The sequence below is a fragment of the Sphaerodactylus townsendi genome, linkage group LG03, assembly GCF_021028975.2.
Source record: "Sphaerodactylus townsendi isolate TG3544 linkage group LG03, MPM_Stown_v2.3, whole genome shotgun sequence".
In the NCBI taxonomy this organism is placed as follows: Eukaryota; Metazoa; Chordata; class Lepidosauria; order Squamata; family Sphaerodactylidae; genus Sphaerodactylus; species Sphaerodactylus townsendi.
Window position 1 is genome coordinate 8664150 of NC_059427.1, and position 20885 is coordinate 8685034.

Below are 20885 nucleotides of genomic sequence, written 5' to 3' on the forward strand. Positions count from 1 at the left end.
GTTATCTCCGCGTCTCGTCTCGTTCTTACGCTGACCGCGTGGGTCGACTACAATATACAAAGCATTTATGAGGGAAAACCAATGTTGGTTACTCAGTTCTTAAGAAGCACAGTCCTGATCCTGAATCTCCTTCCATCCTCAGAGGACATCTTTGCTTTCTTCCTTTTGACATCACTTTGTTTCCTCAATGATGGCTAAAGCTTTTTCCACAATCCCAGTACTTATATCTACACTGTTTGTTTCTATGGCTATATACCTGTTTCTATGCAGATACAAGCTATCTCAAATAGTTTTTATGATCTCATCTCTGTGTGGACTTGATGGTTGGTGTTAATGTATGAAATATGAGACAAGCTCTCATCACAAGCTCAGCAGTCATGCAGTATCTCCTCATAAAAGTTTTTTGAACCAGCTGAAGATTGCTACACCGGCTGAATCTCTTTTCACACTGTGTACATTCAATATTCAGCAAGTTTCTCTGGTGTGAATTCTTAGATGCTGTTGAAGATGGCGACTCTGAGTGAATTTCTTTCCACACTTTGAGCATTCAAAAGGTTTCTCTCCTGTGTGGGTTCTTAGATGCAATTGAAGACTGTTACTCCTAGTGAATTTCTTTTCACACTTGGAGCATGGAAAAGGTTTCTCTCCTGTGTGGATTCTTATATGCTGTTGAAGATGGCAGCTCTGAGTGAATTTTTTTCCACACTCTGAGCATTCAAAAGGTTTCTCCCCTGTGTGGATTCTTTGGTGCAATTGAAGATTGCCTCTCTGGGTGAATTTCTTTCCACACTCTGAACATGCAAAAGGTTTCTCCCCTGTGTGGATTCTTTGGTGCACAAATAGGTCAGCTTTGGTTTTGAAGTACTTTCCACACTGGAAGCATTTATATGTCTTCATTTCACTGTGCTTTGGAAAATGTACAGTACCCTTTTTTTCTTCAAAGAAACTCTTTCCACTCTCTGAGCAGGTAAATGGCTTATCTTCTGAATGAATTCTTTGATGCTGAATGATGTTTGCTTTATAAGAGAAGCCCTTGGCACAGGATGCTTTCCCTCTTGTGTGGATTCTTTGATGTTTAAGAAACTCTGATCTGCAACTGAAGCTCTTTCCACACTCCAAACATTTCAGGGTGCTCTTTCCACTGTGTATTTGTAAATGGGTATTATATTGACTTTGTCCTGAGAAATCTATTCCACATTCCAAGCATTTGTACACTTCCTCTGCCATTTGAGTTTGTTCAGAGAAATCCCCTTTTTGGTAAGGAGTGGATTGATCCCTCCTCTCAGTTAGATGTCTTCCTTTATGACCCTGTGCTCCATCTTGATTGCTGAAATTTCCTATCACCTTTTGGTTCCTGGCTTTATTGAATGGCAACCCAGGCAGTCCCTCATCTTCCTCATCCTCCTGATCACACCCTGTGGGAATGAAGAGAGAGATCATGTTAGCATGCAAACAAGGAGAACGGGCCTGCTCTTGAAGTTCTTTTCACATCAAGCTTATATTAGTGGTTCCTTCCTGGGGTATATTGCAGCATCCATTAATTTACACTTAAAATGTACAATAAAGAGGAATCAAAGAAGATTTTCTACTGTCTCTCACCTGAGTGAATTCTTTGATGCAAAGTAATGTCTTCCATCATGTAAACTTCTTCACAGAAATTCCCGCCTTGGCATTGATACTTGTTGACCAGGTATCTTTCTTTTTCCCTTTTCTGTCCATGTTGATTCCAGAAGTTTCCTTTCAGTTCTTGATTCTTGGCTTCATATAGTGATAGCTGATGCAGTTCCTCATCTTCAGTATTCTCCTGATAACCTGAGTGAATTCTTTGATGGAAAGTAAAGGCTGTCTGATTGCTGAAGCTCTTTCCACATTCTAAGCAGTAATATGGTTTCTCTACTGACAGAATCTCTTCCTGGGAAACAATGCTCATTTTCTGAATAAAGGTCTTTCCGAGAGCTAAACTTTCAGTTTCTTTTTCCCTGCAGTGAATTCTCTGGTTACAATGGAAGTCTTCACTCCTGTTTTTGGTTGGCCTTTCTTCTTGGTCTGTGATTTTACAGAAGCCCCTTCCTTGGCATGAAAGGGACTCATCCTTCTTCTCATATGTGTCATTTCTTTCATGCCTCTTTATTCTATCTGGATCTTTAAAGTTGATTTCAAAGCATTCCTCCTCAGCATTTTCCAGAGTTAGCCCTTGTAAGTCTCCAGCATTCTCCTGTATGCTTCCTGCGGGAATAAAAAGAGAGATCCAGTCAGCAGCCATATAAGAAACCAACTGAGGTATGTCACTCCTGTTTCTGGGAGGGCATTTTGATTCCTTTCTGAGAGTTTTCTTTAACCCCAAAAATGAGCGTTGTTTCCCTTATGCCTGGCCCTGCACTGAAACTGGTTTTATCTTCTGCCTTTCCCTCCCCTCTTTCAAAACCCCCATACATAATTTAAGGAAAAGCGATGCCTCCCTTCATATTTGATTTGGAGTGTACCCAAACACATACAAATGCATAGGAACCTTTCTTATACTGAATCAGACCCTTGGTCCATAAAAATAAACACTCACTACTCAGACTGACAGCAGTCTCCAAGTCTCAGGCTGAGGCTTTTCATGTTACCTATTTCCTGGTCCTTTTACCTGGAGATGCCAGGGAAAGAAACCAGAACCTTCTGCATGACAACCAGAGGCTCACCCACTGAGAAACAGCCCCTGCCTTCTTGATTTTCTGTGACTTATGGGTAAGTATAAAAACCTGTAATAAAATCCAGAGTTTTGTGATAGGTGTTACACGGGGCGTGAGTTGGTTTTCAGCCTTGCCAAATAAACCAAAAAGTCCAAAGGGAATCACCTGGTTCCTAGAGGAACAAGGGGCAAAGAACTGGGAAAGCCCAAAAGCATCTAAATGACCCCTGTAGGAAAGAGTCCAGCAAGGCTCTTCTCACCAGCCGCTCTCCTAAGAAGAACATGTCCTCTGGAGAATCTAAGGACAGGGAAACAGCCCTTGAAAGGAGAGAAGGAGCCACTGCTGAGCTCAGCCCGAGAAGGCCTCCCTCCCTCCTTACCCTGTGGGCCAGCCTCTCCATCCTCATCTTCCTTGACGTCCACCAAGGTATGCCTCTCCTCCCTCTCAGATGGAGCCCTGTCTGCCTCAGAGATACTCCTAGCTGCCTTCTCCAAGGGTACCTGCAACAGCAGAGTGGAATAGACGCTTTCAGGACAGAATGACACAGCATGGGGTGGCATGAAAAGAAGGGAGGGTTTTGTCTTCCTCCCAGAATTTAGCATATTAGCTCAATTGCTGAAGACAACCAGAATAAAAACTTAAAATACAGAAAGGTGAAAGCAACATGAAAATAAATGGGTTGCAGATACCAATGATAAGCAGAACCACCATGACTGGGACTTTAGAAGGAAGAGGAGTTTGGATTTATACCCCTCCTTTCTCTCCTGCAAGGAGACTCAAAGGGGCTTACAAACTCCTTTCCCTTCCTCTGCCCACAACAGACATCTTGTGAGGTAGGTGGGGCTGAGAGAGTTCTGAAGAACTGCAACCAGCCCAAGGCCACACAGCAAACTCTGTGTGTAGGAGCAGGGAAATAACCCAGTTCACCAGATAAGAATCTGCTGCTCAGGTGGAGTAAAGGGAAATCAAAGTTAGTTCTTCAGATTAGAGTCCACCTGCTCTTTAATGTGTTTGTTTATTCATTTATTTTATTAGATTTATAGGTCACCCCTCCCCGTTGGACGGGCTCAGGGAGACTCACAAAGAGATCAACAAAATTAATTCTATGAATAAAATTAATTCCATGCCAAAGAAGGTATTAGATTTATTAAAGATGTGAAGCAATCTTGTCTGGGTGAACTCCCAGCATAGTGAATTCTTTGAGGGAGGCACACCTCCAAAAAAGACCGACCAAACAGCACAGGAGGAGGGATCTGCGAGGACATCTTCACAACTCATGTGTTCAAAGACTGCAGACAATGATCCAGGCCTGCCAGGATGGCAAGGGGGCTGGAATCTAGAGCATCCAGAATCACAAGACCTGCTCTTTTAGGGAGAAAGTGATCCCATCATTTTTCAGGAGGAAGATGACCAAACACCCAAAATGACCAAATCATCTGAACAAACATTAAGAATGAGAGATTCAGCTACCAGGAAAACTAAACAACAGACCTTTCCACCACACCATGGCACTCCCCTGCCCTGCTCCCCCGGAAGGGCAAAAATCTCAGCCCCTGCTCCACCTGGGCCTTCCCACACTCAGAACCCACACCTCACCTGCTTCTCCTGCCTTGAGAGAAACTCTTCAGCCAGGGCCACCACCTGGGAGCAACACTCGGGGCTGCCCTCATTCACCCAGCTCTGGATCTCTGGGGGCAGGATGCTGAGAAGTTGCTCCAGGATCAAGAGCTCCACTATCTGCTCCTTACTGTGATTCTCCACTCTCAGCCATCTGCGGCATGTTTCCCACAATCGACTGTAAGCCCCCTGTGGCCCCTCGGCCTCCTGGTAGCAAAAATGCCTGAACTGCAGACGCTGCTTCTCCCGGTTCAGGGCATCCTGTCGCAAAATGGCTGCCTTCACCTTCCCATAATCCTCACTGTCTCTCACATCCAGACTGTTAAAGGTCTGCTTCCCTTCTCCGTTGAGGGCTGGAAGTAGTCGGGTCACCCACTCTTCTTTGGGCCATTGACAGGCTTCAGCCACTTGTTCAAAGGAGGCCAGAAAGGCCTTGGCATCCTCCCAGGGGGAAGGTTTCTTTAATAAATGTGGGATTCCCCATGGAGAATGAAGGTTTTCAACTGTCCTGAGGAACTCCTGTAACTGGGCTTCCCACTGTGTAAGGGAAAGGGAACCCTCCCTTGCTGGCTGATGCATCGGATCTCCCGGTGTTCTTCCCCAGAATTCCTTCAGAGTCCCAGCCTGGAGGATGTGGGGAGGTTTTCCTATCCCCTCTGACATCTCCTCTGATTGGGGGGTTGTAGGGTCTTGTTCCTCCATTTTTACTTCAGAGTGATCCCTCAGAAAAGCCGCTGTTGAATTTAAACGTCCCGAAGATGCTTTCGTCTTCCAGACTGGGATTCTCCCTGGATAAATGGGAAAGAGAGACAACAGACACATCGGCCATAGTGACCCCAACATGATTTTCTTCCCATATGCACAATTCCAATTCAAAACTGCATTACTTTTGTGGGTCTACTACTTCAATGTATGCATAAAATAAGGTGCTAATTAAAAGGTTCGGGATTTCTTTCCAAGGCTACCCTCAGAACTTTACCAGCTGGCCTTTCCTTTACATTTACATCATTCATTGGAAGAGCAGTAAAACTACCATATCAGCAAATACCATCCAAGATGGAGTCCACTGAAGCTGCCTTACCCTTTGTTCTGCTGACCTATTTTCTTTGAAGCTCATTTTCTTGATAAGGCTCAGGGCACATTACAAACTTAAAGAGAACAGTTTTCAAAATGACTAGTCTTCTATCATCCAACATGAAAACCATAACAGTATCCTTTTTTATGAAAACGTCCTCCTGAAACATACTGCCTCATTCATTCATTCATTCATTCATTCATTCATTCCCTTTATTAGGCATAGGATAAAACAACAATCAAGACTAACAATAACAACAATAAAAGGTTATTAGGTGATCACCAGGAGTGCACAGTTGTTGTTAAAGCTGTTGCCCAAAACTTTGCTACGTCTGCAGTTCTTTTAGTGCAGCACTCATTCCTAATGTTGCCAGAAAAATGTTCAGGTGGGAGAGATCAGCAGGAATATGTACATCCTGTGTAATAGGCTACAATTACCGGAGAATTTCCCTACTTCCGGAATAAAAGTCTCCACCCACACCACTTGATGGATCTGGCCTGTTGCTCTGAGCAGCTCTCCCTGAAGAAAAGGGGGTGTGTTTTTATTCACCTTTTCCCACACCCACATTATCCATTTGGGAGTCTCCTGATCTGACTTCTCAAGAGGAGGAGGGAGGAGGAGGAGGAGGAGGAGGAGGAGGAGGAGGAGGGGGCTGAAAAAATTATGAGCCAGGAAACAAAAAGGGGATTGGGGTGGGGGGATGCTTTGATGGCTCCATAGGAATCTTATGTTGTGCAACAACACCCCACCACCTGTCTGCCAAAGGAGGACGCCCGCTACATTCCCACATCTCCTCCGGCTCCAAAGAGTCCTTTCAGAAGGGCAGACGCTGAAATCTGTCCACCAGGATGAAGTTTTGCCCCCAGACAGACAAAGGGGTTTCAATTTGCTTTCAGCACCAGGCAAAGGATCAGTAAGTGGAGATCCAGACAAAACAGAATCAGTAAGTGGAGACCCAGACGCCTCCCTCCCAGACAGGTGAGGGGTGTCTTCCTGGGGACCAGCTCAGTTTCTCCTCTCCGAATGCAAAGCTTTCTGCAGCCAGACAAGATTACCTTGCAGCACACGCCTTTCTACTGGGGTTGCCAAGTGACCAGGAGAACCTCCAGCCTGCCCGCTGCTGTGCTTTTAGAGGAAGAGGCTTCTCGCTGCAGATTCACGCCTGTCCGGAGGGCCGGATATTGACCTGGCAACCGTCCTCGGGAGCACAGGAGGGGACCCAGAGAGACCTCCCAGCCTAGGGGAGCTTCTCCCTCCCTTCCCCGCCCCACAGATCTGCACCCTTCCAGGCGTCCCCCAGTCCGCCTCCAACCTCGATCCTCCAGCTCTCCTGCAAGCAAAGTTGCAGGCAAAAAAGTTGAAGGATTCGCGTATGAGCTCTAGGAAACGCAGCTCTATTACTTTAACCCTTTAACGCTCTCTCAAGGCAAGAAATACTCTTTAAAGAACTGTTAGCTGAAGGAAGGCTTCCTTTTCCAATTTCTCTCCACTGTGGTTTTTTTTTACTGGGCGGCTCCTCCTTCCCCCCCACCCCACATCCCGGGTCGCAGTCTGAGAGGTGGGGAAGGAGCCTGCTCTGACTTCCACCTCAGATAAGGTCAAATTCACTCAAATGAAATAAAGGATCTCTGCTCCTTTGTCTGGTACACCCGGTTGCATGTGCTTACCTTTCCCTGTTCTGCAGCAATCCCATTCTCACTAAGGACAATGCTTTCAGAGAAATAAATGTTTTCAGAGTTCTTAACTCTGTAGGTTTTAGCTTTAGCAGAGAGGCCTTTAAAAAAATCACCTTTTGGGGGTTCACCTTACAGCCCTATGACTGGTATCTGCCCTTGTGCTTACTTTGGTATCCCATATACTAATGGGTATCCTTGAAGACCCGTCCTTTGTGAAGCCAGGCTTTGCATGTTAAGGAAAGACACTTTATGCATGCTCTATTACTCAGCCCTAGAGGCATAGCTATAGAAAATGGTGCCCAGGGGAAGCACTGAAAGAGAGAGAGAGAGAGAGAGAGAGAGAGAGAGAGAGAGAGAGAGAGAGAGAGCGAGCACCAGAACCAGTTGTTAAATTATTTGAATCACTTGGCCCTTCCAGCTATTTAATTCTATGAGCATTGTCTTCTCAGTGATCATGGACCAATTACATGAGAAAGCAGCTACCATGTGCACAGAAGTAGATCTGATGTCGAAGCCCAGCAAAACAGCAGGATGCATATATGAATTTGGAAGGTCAGCAAGGAAAGAAGCTGTTGACCACCCAGACAGTATCTTTCCATGGTAATCTCTAGTGGCTGATGTTCCATGCTCCTCTTTACATATCCAGCACATTTTCAACTTATTCTTCCTCCAAGGGGCTCAAAGCAGCAGCCTTCCTTTCTCATTTTATCCTCACAACAACCCTTTGTGGTAGGTCAGGCTATGGAGTGATTGGCATATTGTGACTCAATGAGCTTTATGAGCAAATGGGATTTCAACTCAGGCCTCCTCATCCTGTCCTACCACTCTAAGCATTATACTATGCCAGCTTTCACACTGAGGGGGTGCACAATCCTACCCCTGCTAAACATTTTGGAAGAAATGGGAGCACTTAGACTCCGACTTGGAAGACCTGGTTTCAAATTCTCATTTAAACATGAAGTTCATTTCACGACTGTGCGAATAACGACAGCCATATGCCTACCTGCCCCTTTTTACCTTCCCAAGAGAGAAAAATCTCTAAAAATCAGGAACAATGCATGTATGAGTCCCTCTTGATACCATGGAACAAACAGCATGATTTCAAGAAGAGGGCAGGGTCAAGCCCTTGTTCTGCCCTGAAACTGGCTATTTGCTTCTCTTCGGGCCAAAGGGAACGTAGGAGAGAAATGCAGCAAGAGGAATCTTTGTAACAGGGATGGGGTGTCGCTGAGAAGCAAACAAAATTGTCAGCAACACCGTGTGATGGGCAACTTGCTAGATCTACACATTGCTGGATATTGAGCGATTGTAATCATCCACTTTCTGGAGTTCCCTGTCCAGACCGGCACAAATTCATACCCACATGAAGCTGCTGTATCCTGAGTCAGCCCATTCTTTTACAGCAGTAGTTCCCAAACTCTTTTGGACTGCTGCCCCCTTGACCCGAGGCTACATCTCTAGTCCCTCCCCCCCCCCCCACACACACACACATGAACACACACCTCTTTCTTGATATTAGGTCTCTTGCAAATGCAAAACTGTGAGAAGAGTGCTGCTATTTTTCCTTAAAAAAACATTTTTCCTTGCAAAGCAGCTCTGAGGGGGTCTGTCTTGGCTCCCCCTGTCCCCTGTCCCTGTCCCTCCCCCTGTCCCTCCCCCTGTCCACCCTGCCCCCAGGCTATGCAGCCGCCTTTCCTTAAAAAAAATATTTTTTTTTTGCACAGCTAGCCTGCATTCTTACTATAGGGAGGCTACTTAACTCAATCTTCCCACTAGTCCATGCTGCTGCTCCCCACCCCCCAGTAAGTTAATAAAGATCACCAATTTCATTTTAACAACATAAGGTATCATGGAAATGGCTGTGTAATCATGGAAGTTGGGGGATGCACACTGTGCATCTGTCAGGATGGAGAATACCATCTGTCTGACCTGAACCTCTCTGGCCTTGAGGCTCAGGAAATGACTTGGTGTAAATGCTGAGGATCAATACCCTCCCCTGGAGATTTCTTCCAGAGCCAGGATTCTCCCGGTCACCTAGGCTACCATCTGACATAGCTCGCCGCCTCCCCCCCCCTTGCTCTTCCCCCTGGGAGAATTTTAATGAAATAACGGGGCTGACGGACGCCTTCCTACTATTTCTTATTAGTATTGTGTTACCGCTGTTTTAAAGATTTTAATACTCTTTTTATTATGTTTTAAGTTGTTGTACACCGCCCAGAGCCCCTAGGGGATGGGGCGGTATAAAAATGTGAACAATAAATAAATAAATAAATAAATCTCTGACTCCTCATTGTAAAGATCTCAGTGGTACTGACTCTCTTCACAGCTGTTTGGCCTTGACTGAGTTCGCTGGCGCGGGCGACGGGCCAGAGTCGGCTCTGCAAGAGGGCTTATCTCTCAGAGCGAGATGAGAATTCCGTTCCCATGAGAGTCGGGATGGAAAAGCAGGGAGGGGGATGGGGCAAGGGGGTTATAGTCTGTAGTTTGAGCGGGAAGCCCCATTCCTGTCATGGACGGTGTATGAGTTTTCTATGATGTCTGAATAAACGGTCTTTCAACCAAAAGCCTTTTATTTCTGCTCCTTGGAATTCCTTACATTATGACAGGAATCTTAAGCTATTTTTTCCTTTGAGAAACTGTGGATCTCTGGTGTTTGAACATGCAGGGATTGGATGCTCTTGATACTGTGGAAGGCGCGGCAGCCCCCCTAGAGGGTTCCGAGCCTTCCCTTCCGGGACCTGATGAACTTCCCAGGGAACGAATCTCTCTGGTGACTCTCTCTCGTCCCCGTAGTTCCAGCCTCCCACTTCTTCGTTGGGATGAGGGTTGCGGCTGCGACCCTGTGGATTTATCTGAATCGTTTGGGGCGCTGTCTATGGATCGCGCGCCTGTGGATCGGGTCTCCGCCCGCTTCCGTATGGATTACAAGCCGCAAATGCAGCCCGTCTCGGAAGAAGCGGGTTTTTCTACGTTACATGCTGCCACCCGAGAATCAATCGAACGGTTTCTCGACTCGTACTTCCCTGATGCTCCTGGGAATCCGCAGTGGCATAGCACTGGAGCCCGGCCCCGACCCACCGAGGCCGGGGTCCTACCAAGGTCGGGGTCGGGGTCGATGATTGGAAGAGGCTTTCATTTCGGCTTGCCACCCGAATTACCGGGCCCCGGACGGGCCGCTGGCGAGAGGAGGGAAGCGCCCAGTAGACCCGGCGGGGGACTGGAAGAAGTGCCCTCCGGAGGAGCAGAGTCCGACAGTGACCAGACCTCCCATTCGGATCCGGATGCCTTCCCCCTCCCGTCCAAAGACAGCTGGGAAGCCGAGGTGGTCAAACTGCGTGATGCCAAGGGAGCGTGGGAACGTGAACGCGGGTACTGGGAGGCGGAGCGCGAGAAACTGCAACAGGACCGCGAAGACCTCCAAAAAGACCGGGAACAGCATCGGCAAGAAGTCCAACGCGAGTTGGATCGAGCCAAAGAAGCGTTGCAACGGCAGTACCAGCAAAATCTGTTGATTCATGACAAGGTTTTGGATCACTCCAAAATGGATCTACAACGTCAGCAGGACAGCATTAGAGCCATCCGCACCCAAAGCGAGATGACTGCAGTCATTCAACGTGATGAACGCGCGAAACTGGATCGTGAAAAGGCAGCTCTCCATGCGCATCAAGATGCTTTAACTCGCAAAGAGCGGGAACTAGCTGCGTTGGAGCAGGAAATGCGGAAGCAGCGGGAGGCTAGGGCACCAACTCGGACGGGTGCTTACACCTTCACCAGAGCACCTACCGACGCCCCCCCTCCCCTGGGGCCGACGGTTCAAGGTCCGACAGTCACCTTTCTTGACGGTGGGACGGTAGCGCCCCAGCAGGTCCCTCCACTCGCGGCGCTCCAACCAGCTCCCGCGATCCCAGCGCTACAGCCCCAGCTGTTGCAACCGCAACCTCAACGGGCCCCAAGAGCTGTCGAGAGAGGATATTACAGGCCCCCCATTCCTGCCCGCTTCGACGGAACCACCTCTAAACTTCCCTACTTCATCCTACAACTGGATGCGCATATGGAGGAATTCGATGACTTATATCGGTCCGAACGGGAAAAGATACGGGACATCGGGTCTGTCTTGGATGGGGTGGCGGCTGATTGGTTTGTGACTCTTTACGAATTGCAAGAGGATGACACTCGCACAGTGGCTGCCTTTCTCCAAGCCCTACGTGCCCGTTTCCAGGATCGGGATGCCGAAAACGAGGCCATCCGTACCATAAAATCCATCGTACAGGGCAACCGTTCCTTTGCAGAGTTTGCCCGTGAATTTCGTGCGGCGGCAACTAAGCTCCCTCCTGACTGGCCTGAACGCATGAAATGCGAACACTTCTGCGAGGCAGTGAATACCAAACTCCGAGAAACAGTACTCCTCATCCGCATTCCGCGCACCGTCGCTGAGTGGATTGACCTGGGATCGCAAGTAGCAGCCCGTCTAGATTACGCTCATGCTACTGGACGCCCACGGCAGAGATCCACCACGGTCGCCCCAACCACTCGCAAACCTCCTACAGCTGTTTCCACCGAGACCACATCCGAACGCCGCCGCCGTTTGGGATTGTGCCTCTATTGTGGTGGTCCTGGTCATCTAGCTGCAAACTGCCCCAAGAAACAAAAGCCCGCCGCTCCCGTCTCACGCAACCCCGCGGCCAAACCTCCACGAAAGTCCGGACCTCCCCCAAGCGGTTCATCCAAAGCCGCTATCGAGGAGATCTTTGAAGAGGGGGAAGTGGAGGTTTGCTTATCTTCGGCGCCCATGGACTTGGGACCTACTCCGGATTGGGTGAGTGAAGGCAGTGCGCCCATTACCATTCAGGCTTTTTTAGCCAACCCTCCTAAGCATACCCGTATTTTAGCCTCTGCCCTCGTTGATTCCGGTTGCTCCCACTGTTTAATGTGACCCCAGGTGGCTGAGCAACTCGGCTTGGATAAGATCCCCCTAGTGAAACCCATCCCGTTTACTCAAATGGATGGCAGCCCACTTGGAGCAGAAGGTCCAGCTCGATTCAAAACGCAACCCGTGCTTCTCCGTTGCGCCGACCACTGGGAGAAGCTTAGTTTTATACTTGCTCCCGTGGCCAAACACTCCATTGTCTTGGGTATGCCATGGTTGTTGTTACATGAACCAAATATCATTTGGAAAGAACGAATTCTGGAATTCACTGATCCTCCCTGTGGAGAGCATATGAAGTGGGGGGAAACCCCACCTCCAAGTGACTCTGAACCACTGGTTTCCACAGGGTTGCATGCCTCAGTGGCTTCTGATCTCTCAGGTGTCCCACGAGCTTACCGAGAATTGACCAGGGTGTTCCAGGAACAAGAGTGTGATCACTTGCCCCCCCATAGAGACACCGATTGCAAAATCATACTACAGCCTGGTGCCCAGCTGCCCAAAGGTAGAATCTACCGCATGAGCCCCACCGAGGAGAAGGAGCTCCGTGCCTTCTTAGATAAGAACCTAGCTCGCGGATTCATACGAAGAGCCACCAAACACACCCATGCAGCCCCAGTTCTTTTTGTGAAGAAAAAAGATGGCTCCCTTAGACTCTGTACCGATTACCGTGGTTTAAATGCTGTTTCCATGTCCAATAAGTATCCTTTGCCCTTAATCAAGGATCTCCTGGATGCACTGGGGAAGGGGCGGATTTTTACAAAGCTGGATTTAAGAGAGGCTTATTACAGAGTCAGAATTGCTGAAGGCTATGAACATTTGACAGCGTTTAATACAAAATTTGGGCAATATGAATATTTAATAATGCCCTTCGGTTTAGCCGGAGCCCCCGGAGCGTTTATGGCACTAATCAACGAAGTTTTGCAAGATTTGCTTTATAAAGGGGTGGTCGTATATCTCGATGATGTCTTAATCTACTCGCAGACGTTAGAGGAACACGAGGCCCTTGTGCGTGAAGTATTGCAACGCTTGCTTGACAACTCCCTCTTCGCGAAACTATCAAAATGTTGTTTTCACCAATCCACCATAGACTATTTGGGCTATCGGATCTCACCCGATGGTTTGGAAATGGACCCTGCTAAGATAGACGCAGTGCTTCAATGGCCTGCACCTACCACCAGGAAAGACTTACAATCCTTCCTGGGTTTCGCTAATTTCTATCGGGATTTTATACCCCAATTTGCTGAACTGGCCCTCCCCCTTACGGATCTCTTACGCACCAAGGGTAAGGATTCGCAAGCCGCTAAGCCCGGGGCTCCCCTCTCTTGGTCTCAGGACTGCCAAATGGCTTTCCAGCGCCTGAAACAAGCTTTCACTTCCGAACCCATTCTGAGGCACCCCGATCCTGATCTCCCTTTCGTGGTGCACGTGGATGCATCGGACAAGGCCCTCGGCGCTGCCCTTCTACAGAAAAATAAAAATGATAGGCTCGTCCCGTGTGCTTATTTATCCAAGAAACTTTCTGGCGCTGAACTCAACTGGACTGTGGGGGACAAAGAAACTGCTGCAATCAAAGTGGCTCTAAGCACTTGGCGCCACTGGCTCGAGGGGGCTAAACATCCCTTCCAGGTGTGGTCTGATCACAAGAACTTGTCCGCCCTCTCCACCCCCCTCAAAATGTCTGCTAAGCAACTGCGTTGGGCTGATTTCTTCTCCCGTTTCTCTTTCACGGTTCATTTCTTCCCTGGGAAAACCAACAAACTGGCTGATGCGCTGTCTCGCCTTCCAGGGGAGGGGGGCGGTTCTTCGCTAAGAGACATCCCGCGCACCGTACTCTCTCCCTCCCAACTGGGTTTGGCTGTCACACGGTCTCAGACCTCCGCTTCTCCTCCCATTTCGCCCATTCCGGACATCGTCTCCCCCTTCCTCCGCGAACTCACGGAGGCGGGACTCCGCGAACTTCCAGCGGCGGAAGGTGACTCACAAGTGCGTTTGGAGGGTGGCGTTTGGAGACGGGGGGAGTGTTGGTACGTGCCTCCCCTCCTTCGTAAGCAGGTCCTTGAAGCCTGCCATGATGCCAAGTCGGCGGGACATTTCGGATTTCTAAAAACGCTACATCTGGCCCGCCGTCAGTTCTGGTGGCGCACTATGCGCAAGGACATTGAGGCTTATATTAAGGGGTGCTCAACCTGTACGGAGGCCAAATCCATTCCGGGAAAACCCCATGGACTTTTGAAACCTCTCCCTGTGGCCTCTAGGCCCTGGGAGGTTATCTCGATGGATTTCATCACAGATTTGCCGGAAAGCCAGGGAAACACTGTTTTGTGGGTGGTGGTGGACTTGTTTTCCAAACAGGCACATTTTATTCCCTGTAGCACCATCCCCTCGGCCCCTAAATTGGCGCGATTGTTTATTCAACATATCTACCGCCTACACTCCGCCCCTTCCAAGGTGGTGTCTGACCGCGGCCCCCAATTTGTCTCCAAATTTTGGAAGGCTTTCCTGGACTTGTTGGGAACCACCCCGGCAATTGCCGCCCCCTACCATGTTCAAAGCGACGGAGAATCGGAGAGGACGAACAGAACTCTAGAACAATATTTGCGTTGTTACACCAACTACCATCAGGATAATTGGTGCGAGTTGATCCCGTTTGCGGAATACGCTTATAATAATGCCGTGCATAGCAGCACACAGAAGACCCCCTTTGAAATCGTGTCTGGACGTTCCTTCCCGCCGCTGCCCCAACTACCCACGGAGGCGCTGCACCCTCCGGAATTTAGTCAATGGATCTCATCCCTGGCTGAGGGATGGGAGTTCGTCCAGACTGCCCTGCAGCAAGCCAAAGACTCACAAAAGTTTCAGGCAGATAAACATCGTTCTGACTTTCCTTTGCGTGTGGGGGCTTGGGTTTATTTGTCTACCAAAAATCTTAGAGACGTTCACAAGTATTCAAAGCTGGGCAAGAAATTCGTGGGACCTTTTAAGATTACAAAAGTGATCAATGATGTGACTGCTCGTTTAGATTTGCCTAACTCCTTAAGTAATATTCATCCCGTCTTTCATTCCAGTCTACTCAAGGAGGCTCCCGTTTCCGATGCCTGGCACGACCATCCGGAGATACCCCCGCCGACCATGATTGATGGCCACAAGCACTATGAAATTGATGCTGTTTTGGACTCTCGTTTTAACCGCAAACGCTTACAATATTTAGTTTCGTGGGTGGGGTATTCTTCTGACCACAATCAATGGGTGTATCTGGAAAATATTAATGCTCCCTCTCTGATTTCTGCTTTCCATCGTGCCTTCCCACTGAAACCGGGGGGGAAGGGTTCTTTCTTAGGGGAGGCAGAATGTAAAGAACTCAGTGGTACTGAATCTCTTCACAGTCGTTTGGCCTTGACTGGGTTCCCTGGCACGGGCAACGGGCCAGAGTTCGCTCTGCAGGAGGACTTATCTCTCAGAGCGAGATGAGAATTCCGTTCCCGTGAGAGCGGGGATGGAATAGCTGAGAGGGGGGATGGGGCAAAGGGGGTTATAGTCTGTAGTTTGAGCGCGAAGTCCCATTCCTGTCATGGCCGGTGTATGAGTTTTCTATGATGTCTGAATAAACGGTCTTTCAACCAAAAGCCTTTTATTTCTGCTCCTTGGAATTCCTTACACTCATGATCCCCTTGAATTCTTCCATAGAGCAATATTGAAGTGGCTGAGAAAATTCTCTTTTCTTCTGATTGTTTTGTTTGGAAAGGTATGTGTTGGGAAAGGTATGTGGGTTAGACTGTTGGGATTTTGCAAGTGTCTATCACAACTCAGTCATAAAAGGGTTAAGTGTTTGTATATAAACAAGTTGTTGAAGTCACTGTTTATGACTGGTCTATTGACTAGCTAGCTATTGGTCAGTCAGATAGCCATTGTTACCTGTTAGTGAGCACTGTGCTCACCACCACTGACATAAAGTAACTAAGATCATAAAGCTTTAGATTAGAGTTAATTAAATATAAAAATATAGATTATACTAATGCTGTAGTGTAGAGGGTTGGGAAGTCAGTTTAACAAAATTAGATAATGTATTGTCGAAGGCTTTCACAGCCGGATTCAACTGGTTGTGGTGGGTTTTTTGCCAGGAAGGAGTGGTCAGGTGGATCTTACTCCCGACTGCTGCCAGGGACAGTGGTTGGTAATCTTCAGAGGTGCATCACAGAGGGAAGTCCAGTGACACTGGACACTGTGTAACAGACTTCCCTCTGTGATACACCTCTGAAGATGCCAGCCACACATGCAGGCGAAATGTTAGGAACAAGATCCACCAGAGCACGGCCACACAGCCCAGAAAACCCACCACAACCAAAATTAGATAAAATAAAAGTATCTGGAAAATTTATTAGAGATTTTCTCTGATAACTTTATGAGATTTTTTTGTCTCTTTCTATTCTCTTTTTTCTTTCTTTTTTCTTTTCCTTGATAAAAGTATGAATTGTTAGTTATATACTCATTAACTATGTTGAGATATTATTTTTTAAACATTGTGAAAATTGTTTAATATACAACATATCTTTGTTTCTTTTCTTTTTTCATTTCTTATATGATAAATTCAGATTTTAACTACTGTATTAATTTTCTTATACACACACACACACACACACACACACACACAATACTTTTTAAAATGAAAAAAAGAAAGCACCCGCCCCGCCCACAAGGCTGTGTGAACCAGACCAGAAAACTTCTGATGCTGGGTTCTTTAATGGTTAAAACAATCATAGGGTTTGGATTCCTAGAGTGGGAAGGACATTTGGAAAGTGGAAGTGTCCCTTTTCTGCCCCTCCCTCCTTTGAAAAAAAGTGACCATGTGAGTTTGCTGACTTCAGACGGGAGCTGGTGAGTAGAAGCGGGTGCAAAATAATAGGGCTTAATTTGGGGTGGCAGAACATGAGGAGTTCCCCCACTTGGCTGTTGGGATGAGTGGTGCACTCCTGCATTAGGTCCCCCAGTTACATGAATTCCAGAGCAGGAAAGTGATCCACATATTCCTTAGAAAATTTGTCCTTTTACTAGGATTGGAAGCTCGCAGAATGGTGGGTCGTATAATCCCTTTTACAATAATTTAATGCCCCAAACTCCTTATGTTTTCCTTGAAATACACAGGTTTTCCAGATGTGCCCACACCAGAGATCTAGACAGTGACCTGTGATTCCCTGAACACAGAGCTTCAACTAGAGCTTTGGGGAGCCCAACAGAGCTTGCTCTCCGTGTTACTGAAACTGCCTAGCTCTTACTAGTGCCTCATATCATGTGTGGATGATATTGCATGAGGACAGGGTGCTTGCAAGCTAGGAGTCCCCAGGCATTTTGAATCTGTTGGCATTAGGGGAATTTTGAGCAGAAGGAGTGGCATCTAGGGGGAGGATGGGGGTCAATCACAAAATGGCAGCCATGATAGCTCAGTCAGAACACAACATCTTGGGAAGTTCTGCGTCAATTTATTTCCACCTCGTTTTACTGTATCTTTTTTCACCCCCTGCTAAATACCCCACTTAGCCCTGTCCTCCTTGTTGAGAAATAGTGCTGCTTATGCACTATGGAAGATGCAAATGGAAATAACTGACCCATCTTTTCCTCCTTCACAAACAAAGAAGTGACAGCAGAAAGTTGGTCTGGATGATGTCCTTCTTGCCCTGGAGGAAAGCAGACAGCCATGCAGCTGACTCAGGTGAGGAAGAGATCGGTGGGGGGGGGGGGGATACCAGGGGCATTTGGGCCAACCCTTTTTCAGTTACTCTTAATAAAGAAGTGTCTTTCTTTGCCTTGACTTTTGAGGCTGTATTCCTGCTGTGAATCCCATGTTTGTCCTGGAAGCTGTGAAATCTGGAGGGACAAATCCTAGATGTCTCCGTCTCCTTTGAGATTGTGTGTGGCTGGGAGATTGTGATCATACAGTGGGCTGTTACTTGACAGTAGTTTGGTAGTTGTGTTTCACATGCATCTATGGCTGGCATCTAATGTTTCACCTGCATTTATGGCTGGCAGGGACGTAGGTATAGATTTTTTATGGGGGGGTTCGGGGGGCCACACCCCCACCCGCCCCTAGGGCATGGCCATGCCTCCCCAAGCCCCGCCCCTGACCTAGCGCTTATAAAAGCAGCTCTCCAAGGTCGGGGATGGCAGACTGCCCTGCCCTCCACTCTGGGCAGAAGCATAGAGGGAAAATGGAGCCTGGTGCAAAATCTGAGCCCCCCCCCCCCCACAGCCGCTGTGATGCTGGAATCCACCCCCAAACAGCATCACTTTCAATGGTGTTTAAACTAGAGAGCCCAAATTCTCCTTTTAAATCCACCTTAAAGGGAGAATCTGGGCTCCCTAGTTAAACATTGGAAGTGATGCTGTTTTGGGGTGGATTATCCCACACCCTGAAACAGCATCACTTTCAATATGGCGTAGTGGTTAAGAGCAGGTGCATTCTAATCTGGAGGAACCGGGTTTGATTCCCTGCTCTGCCACTTGAGCTGTGGAGGTTTATCTGGGGAATTCAGATTAGCCTGTGCACTCCCACACACGCCAGCTGGGTGACCTTGGGCTAGTCACAGCTTTTCAGAGCTCTGTCAGCCCCACCCACCTCATAGGGTGTTTGTTGTGAGGGAGCAAGGGCAAGGAGATTGTAAGCCCCTTTGAGTCTCCTACAGGAGAGAAATTTGGGGGATGCCTGCTGTCAGGGGTGCAATTGTTAAGCTAGAAGCACCAAACGTTCAGGGTCTCTTTAGGAGACTCTCCTAATGATACCACCCAGGTTTGGTGAAGTTTGGTTCAGGGGGTCCAAAGTTATGGACCCTCCAAGGTGTAGCCCCCATCTCCTATTACCTTCCATTGGAAACAATGGGGGATGGGGCACCCTCTTTGGGAGTCCATAGCTTTGGACTTCCCAGACCAAACTTCACAAAACCTGGGTGGTATCAATAAGCAACTCTCCTGATAGTACATCCCAGGTTTGATCAAGTTTGGTTCAAGATGTCCAAAGTTATGGACCCTCAAAGATGTAGCCTTCATCTTCTATTAGCACCCATTGAAAACAATGGAGGATGGGGCACTCCCCTTGGGAGTCCATAGCTTTGGACCTCCTGGACCAAACTTCACAAAACCTGGGTGGTATCAATAAGAGAATCTCCTGATAATACATCCCAGGTTTGGTAAAGTTTGGTTCAGGGGGTCCAAAGTTATGGACCCTCCAAGGTGTAGCCCCCATCTTCTGTTGGCTCCCATTGGAAACAATGGAGGATGGGGGACCCTTTGGGAGTCCATAACTTTGGACCCCCTGAACCAAACCCGGGTAGTATCATCAGGAGAGTCCCCCGAACAATCCCTGAAATTTTGGTGCTGCTAGTCCAAACAATGCGCCCTCTGCAAGCCAAAAACCGAAAAAGCACTAAAATGTTTTTAAAACCCACAAACGGAGGGGCGGAGCTTTGGACATGAATTGGGGTTTTTTTTCAAACCCGAGAACCCCCCCCCCTTACCTATGTCCATGATGGCTGGCATTTTCAGAGGCCTGTCATGGTAAGATGTGTTTCTTTCCACAGTGCAGAGAGAAACAAATCTTACTGTGACATGCTTCTGAAGATGCCAGCCATAGATGCAGATGAAACGTTAGGAGTAAAAACCACCAGACTGCAGCCAAACAGCCCAGAAAACCCACAACAGCCAATTGATTCTGACCGTGAAAGTCTTCAGCAGTGCATTGTGGTCATACTCTCACACATAGCACGCCTATCATGATTCATGAGGAATGAGATTGTTTTCTGATTCCAGGGACCGGTGTCTTTTGCGGAGGTGGCCGTGTACTTCTCTGTGGAAGAATGGGTCTTGCTAGATGCATGCCAGAGAGCGCTTTACAGAGAGGTCATGCTGGAAAATTATGTGATGGTGGTCTATGTGGGTAAGTATCCCTTTGAGGGATGTTCAAATTACTCTTGTTATTGTCTGTAAATGAATCAGATGCAGATCAATAGGAGAAATTCTTTAATTACACCTGCCACTGAATTTTCTGGTGAGTCACTGTTTCAGGTGTCTTTACAAAGCGCGGAGTCTCAGCCAGGGGGTTCCATGTCACATCCAAATAAGAGAGCGAAGAGGCTGAGGTGTGATGTCTTTGACATTTTGAAAGTTCCTTTTGGAGGGTCCACAGTTCTTCATACAGATCATGCTGTAATCCTTTTAAGAACCTTACAGGGTACGGTAGACCGCTGTTGCTGTTACTCCCAGTGCAGTGGAGTTTTGGGGATGATACAAGAGTCGCTTGGCTAAGGTTGGCTTATGAGTAGGCCGAAACCAGACAGTACCATCAGAGGTAGAAGACTCCCCTCTGATTGCAAGAAAGTTCCCAAGGTTTCAGCCTATGGCCTTTCTTGGATTTCAGGATTCCTCTTGACTGGCTGTTTCTGGCCACCATTTTAAGTATGGTTCTGTAAACAGTAGAGACATGGATACTGAAGCACATTTCAGGAAGGCTGGTTCAGATTCCCTGAATAATGCTGTAATCCAGATTCCCAGAAATAAGTGATTGGTTCTGTGTGTGTGTGTGTGTGTGTGTGTTGTGTGTGTGTTGTGTGTGTGTGTGTGTGTGTGTGTGTGGAGTGCATAAACTAATCTGGTTTACCAAGTAAGCCTCCACAGCTGAAGTTGCAGAGTGGGGAATCAAACCCAGATCTCCAGTTAACAGTGCACCTGCTCTTAAGCACTACACCATGCTGGCTCTCAGACTGGAGAGATCAGAGGCAGGTGGAATTTGCAGTGTTGGGCAGGATGAATTAGTAGTCTAACTCTGGCAGATTCTTATCCTTATCTCTTTTTGCTTGAGAAGAGCACTGGAGTCCAACGCCTCCTCATCTCCTGGTTGGAAGGGAAGAGACCCTTCCCGCAGAGCTCCACAG

General features: G+C 47.8%; 1 protein-coding gene across 1 annotated transcript in view; it reads right to left on the reverse strand.

The window, feature by feature from the left end:
* The window catches only part of LOC125428576 (zinc finger protein 665-like), a 15757-nt gene extending 9142 nt beyond the window's left edge, over positions 1–6615 (reverse strand). The window contains exons 1-5 of the mRNA XM_048488927.1: positions 6423–6615; positions 4272–5080; positions 3055–3175; positions 1600–2226; positions 49–1415 (exon numbers count right to left, since the gene is read on the reverse strand). Of these exons, the coding sequence (XP_048344884.1) occupies positions 466–1415; positions 1600–2226; positions 3055–3175; positions 4272–4994 (2421 nt within the window). The 5' untranslated portion in view covers positions 4995–5080; positions 6423–6615 and the 3' untranslated portion in view covers positions 49–465. The remainder of the gene's footprint in view (positions 1–48; positions 1416–1599; positions 2227–3054; positions 3176–4271; positions 5081–6422) is intronic.
* Between the last annotated feature and the right edge of the window lie 14270 nt (positions 6616–20885).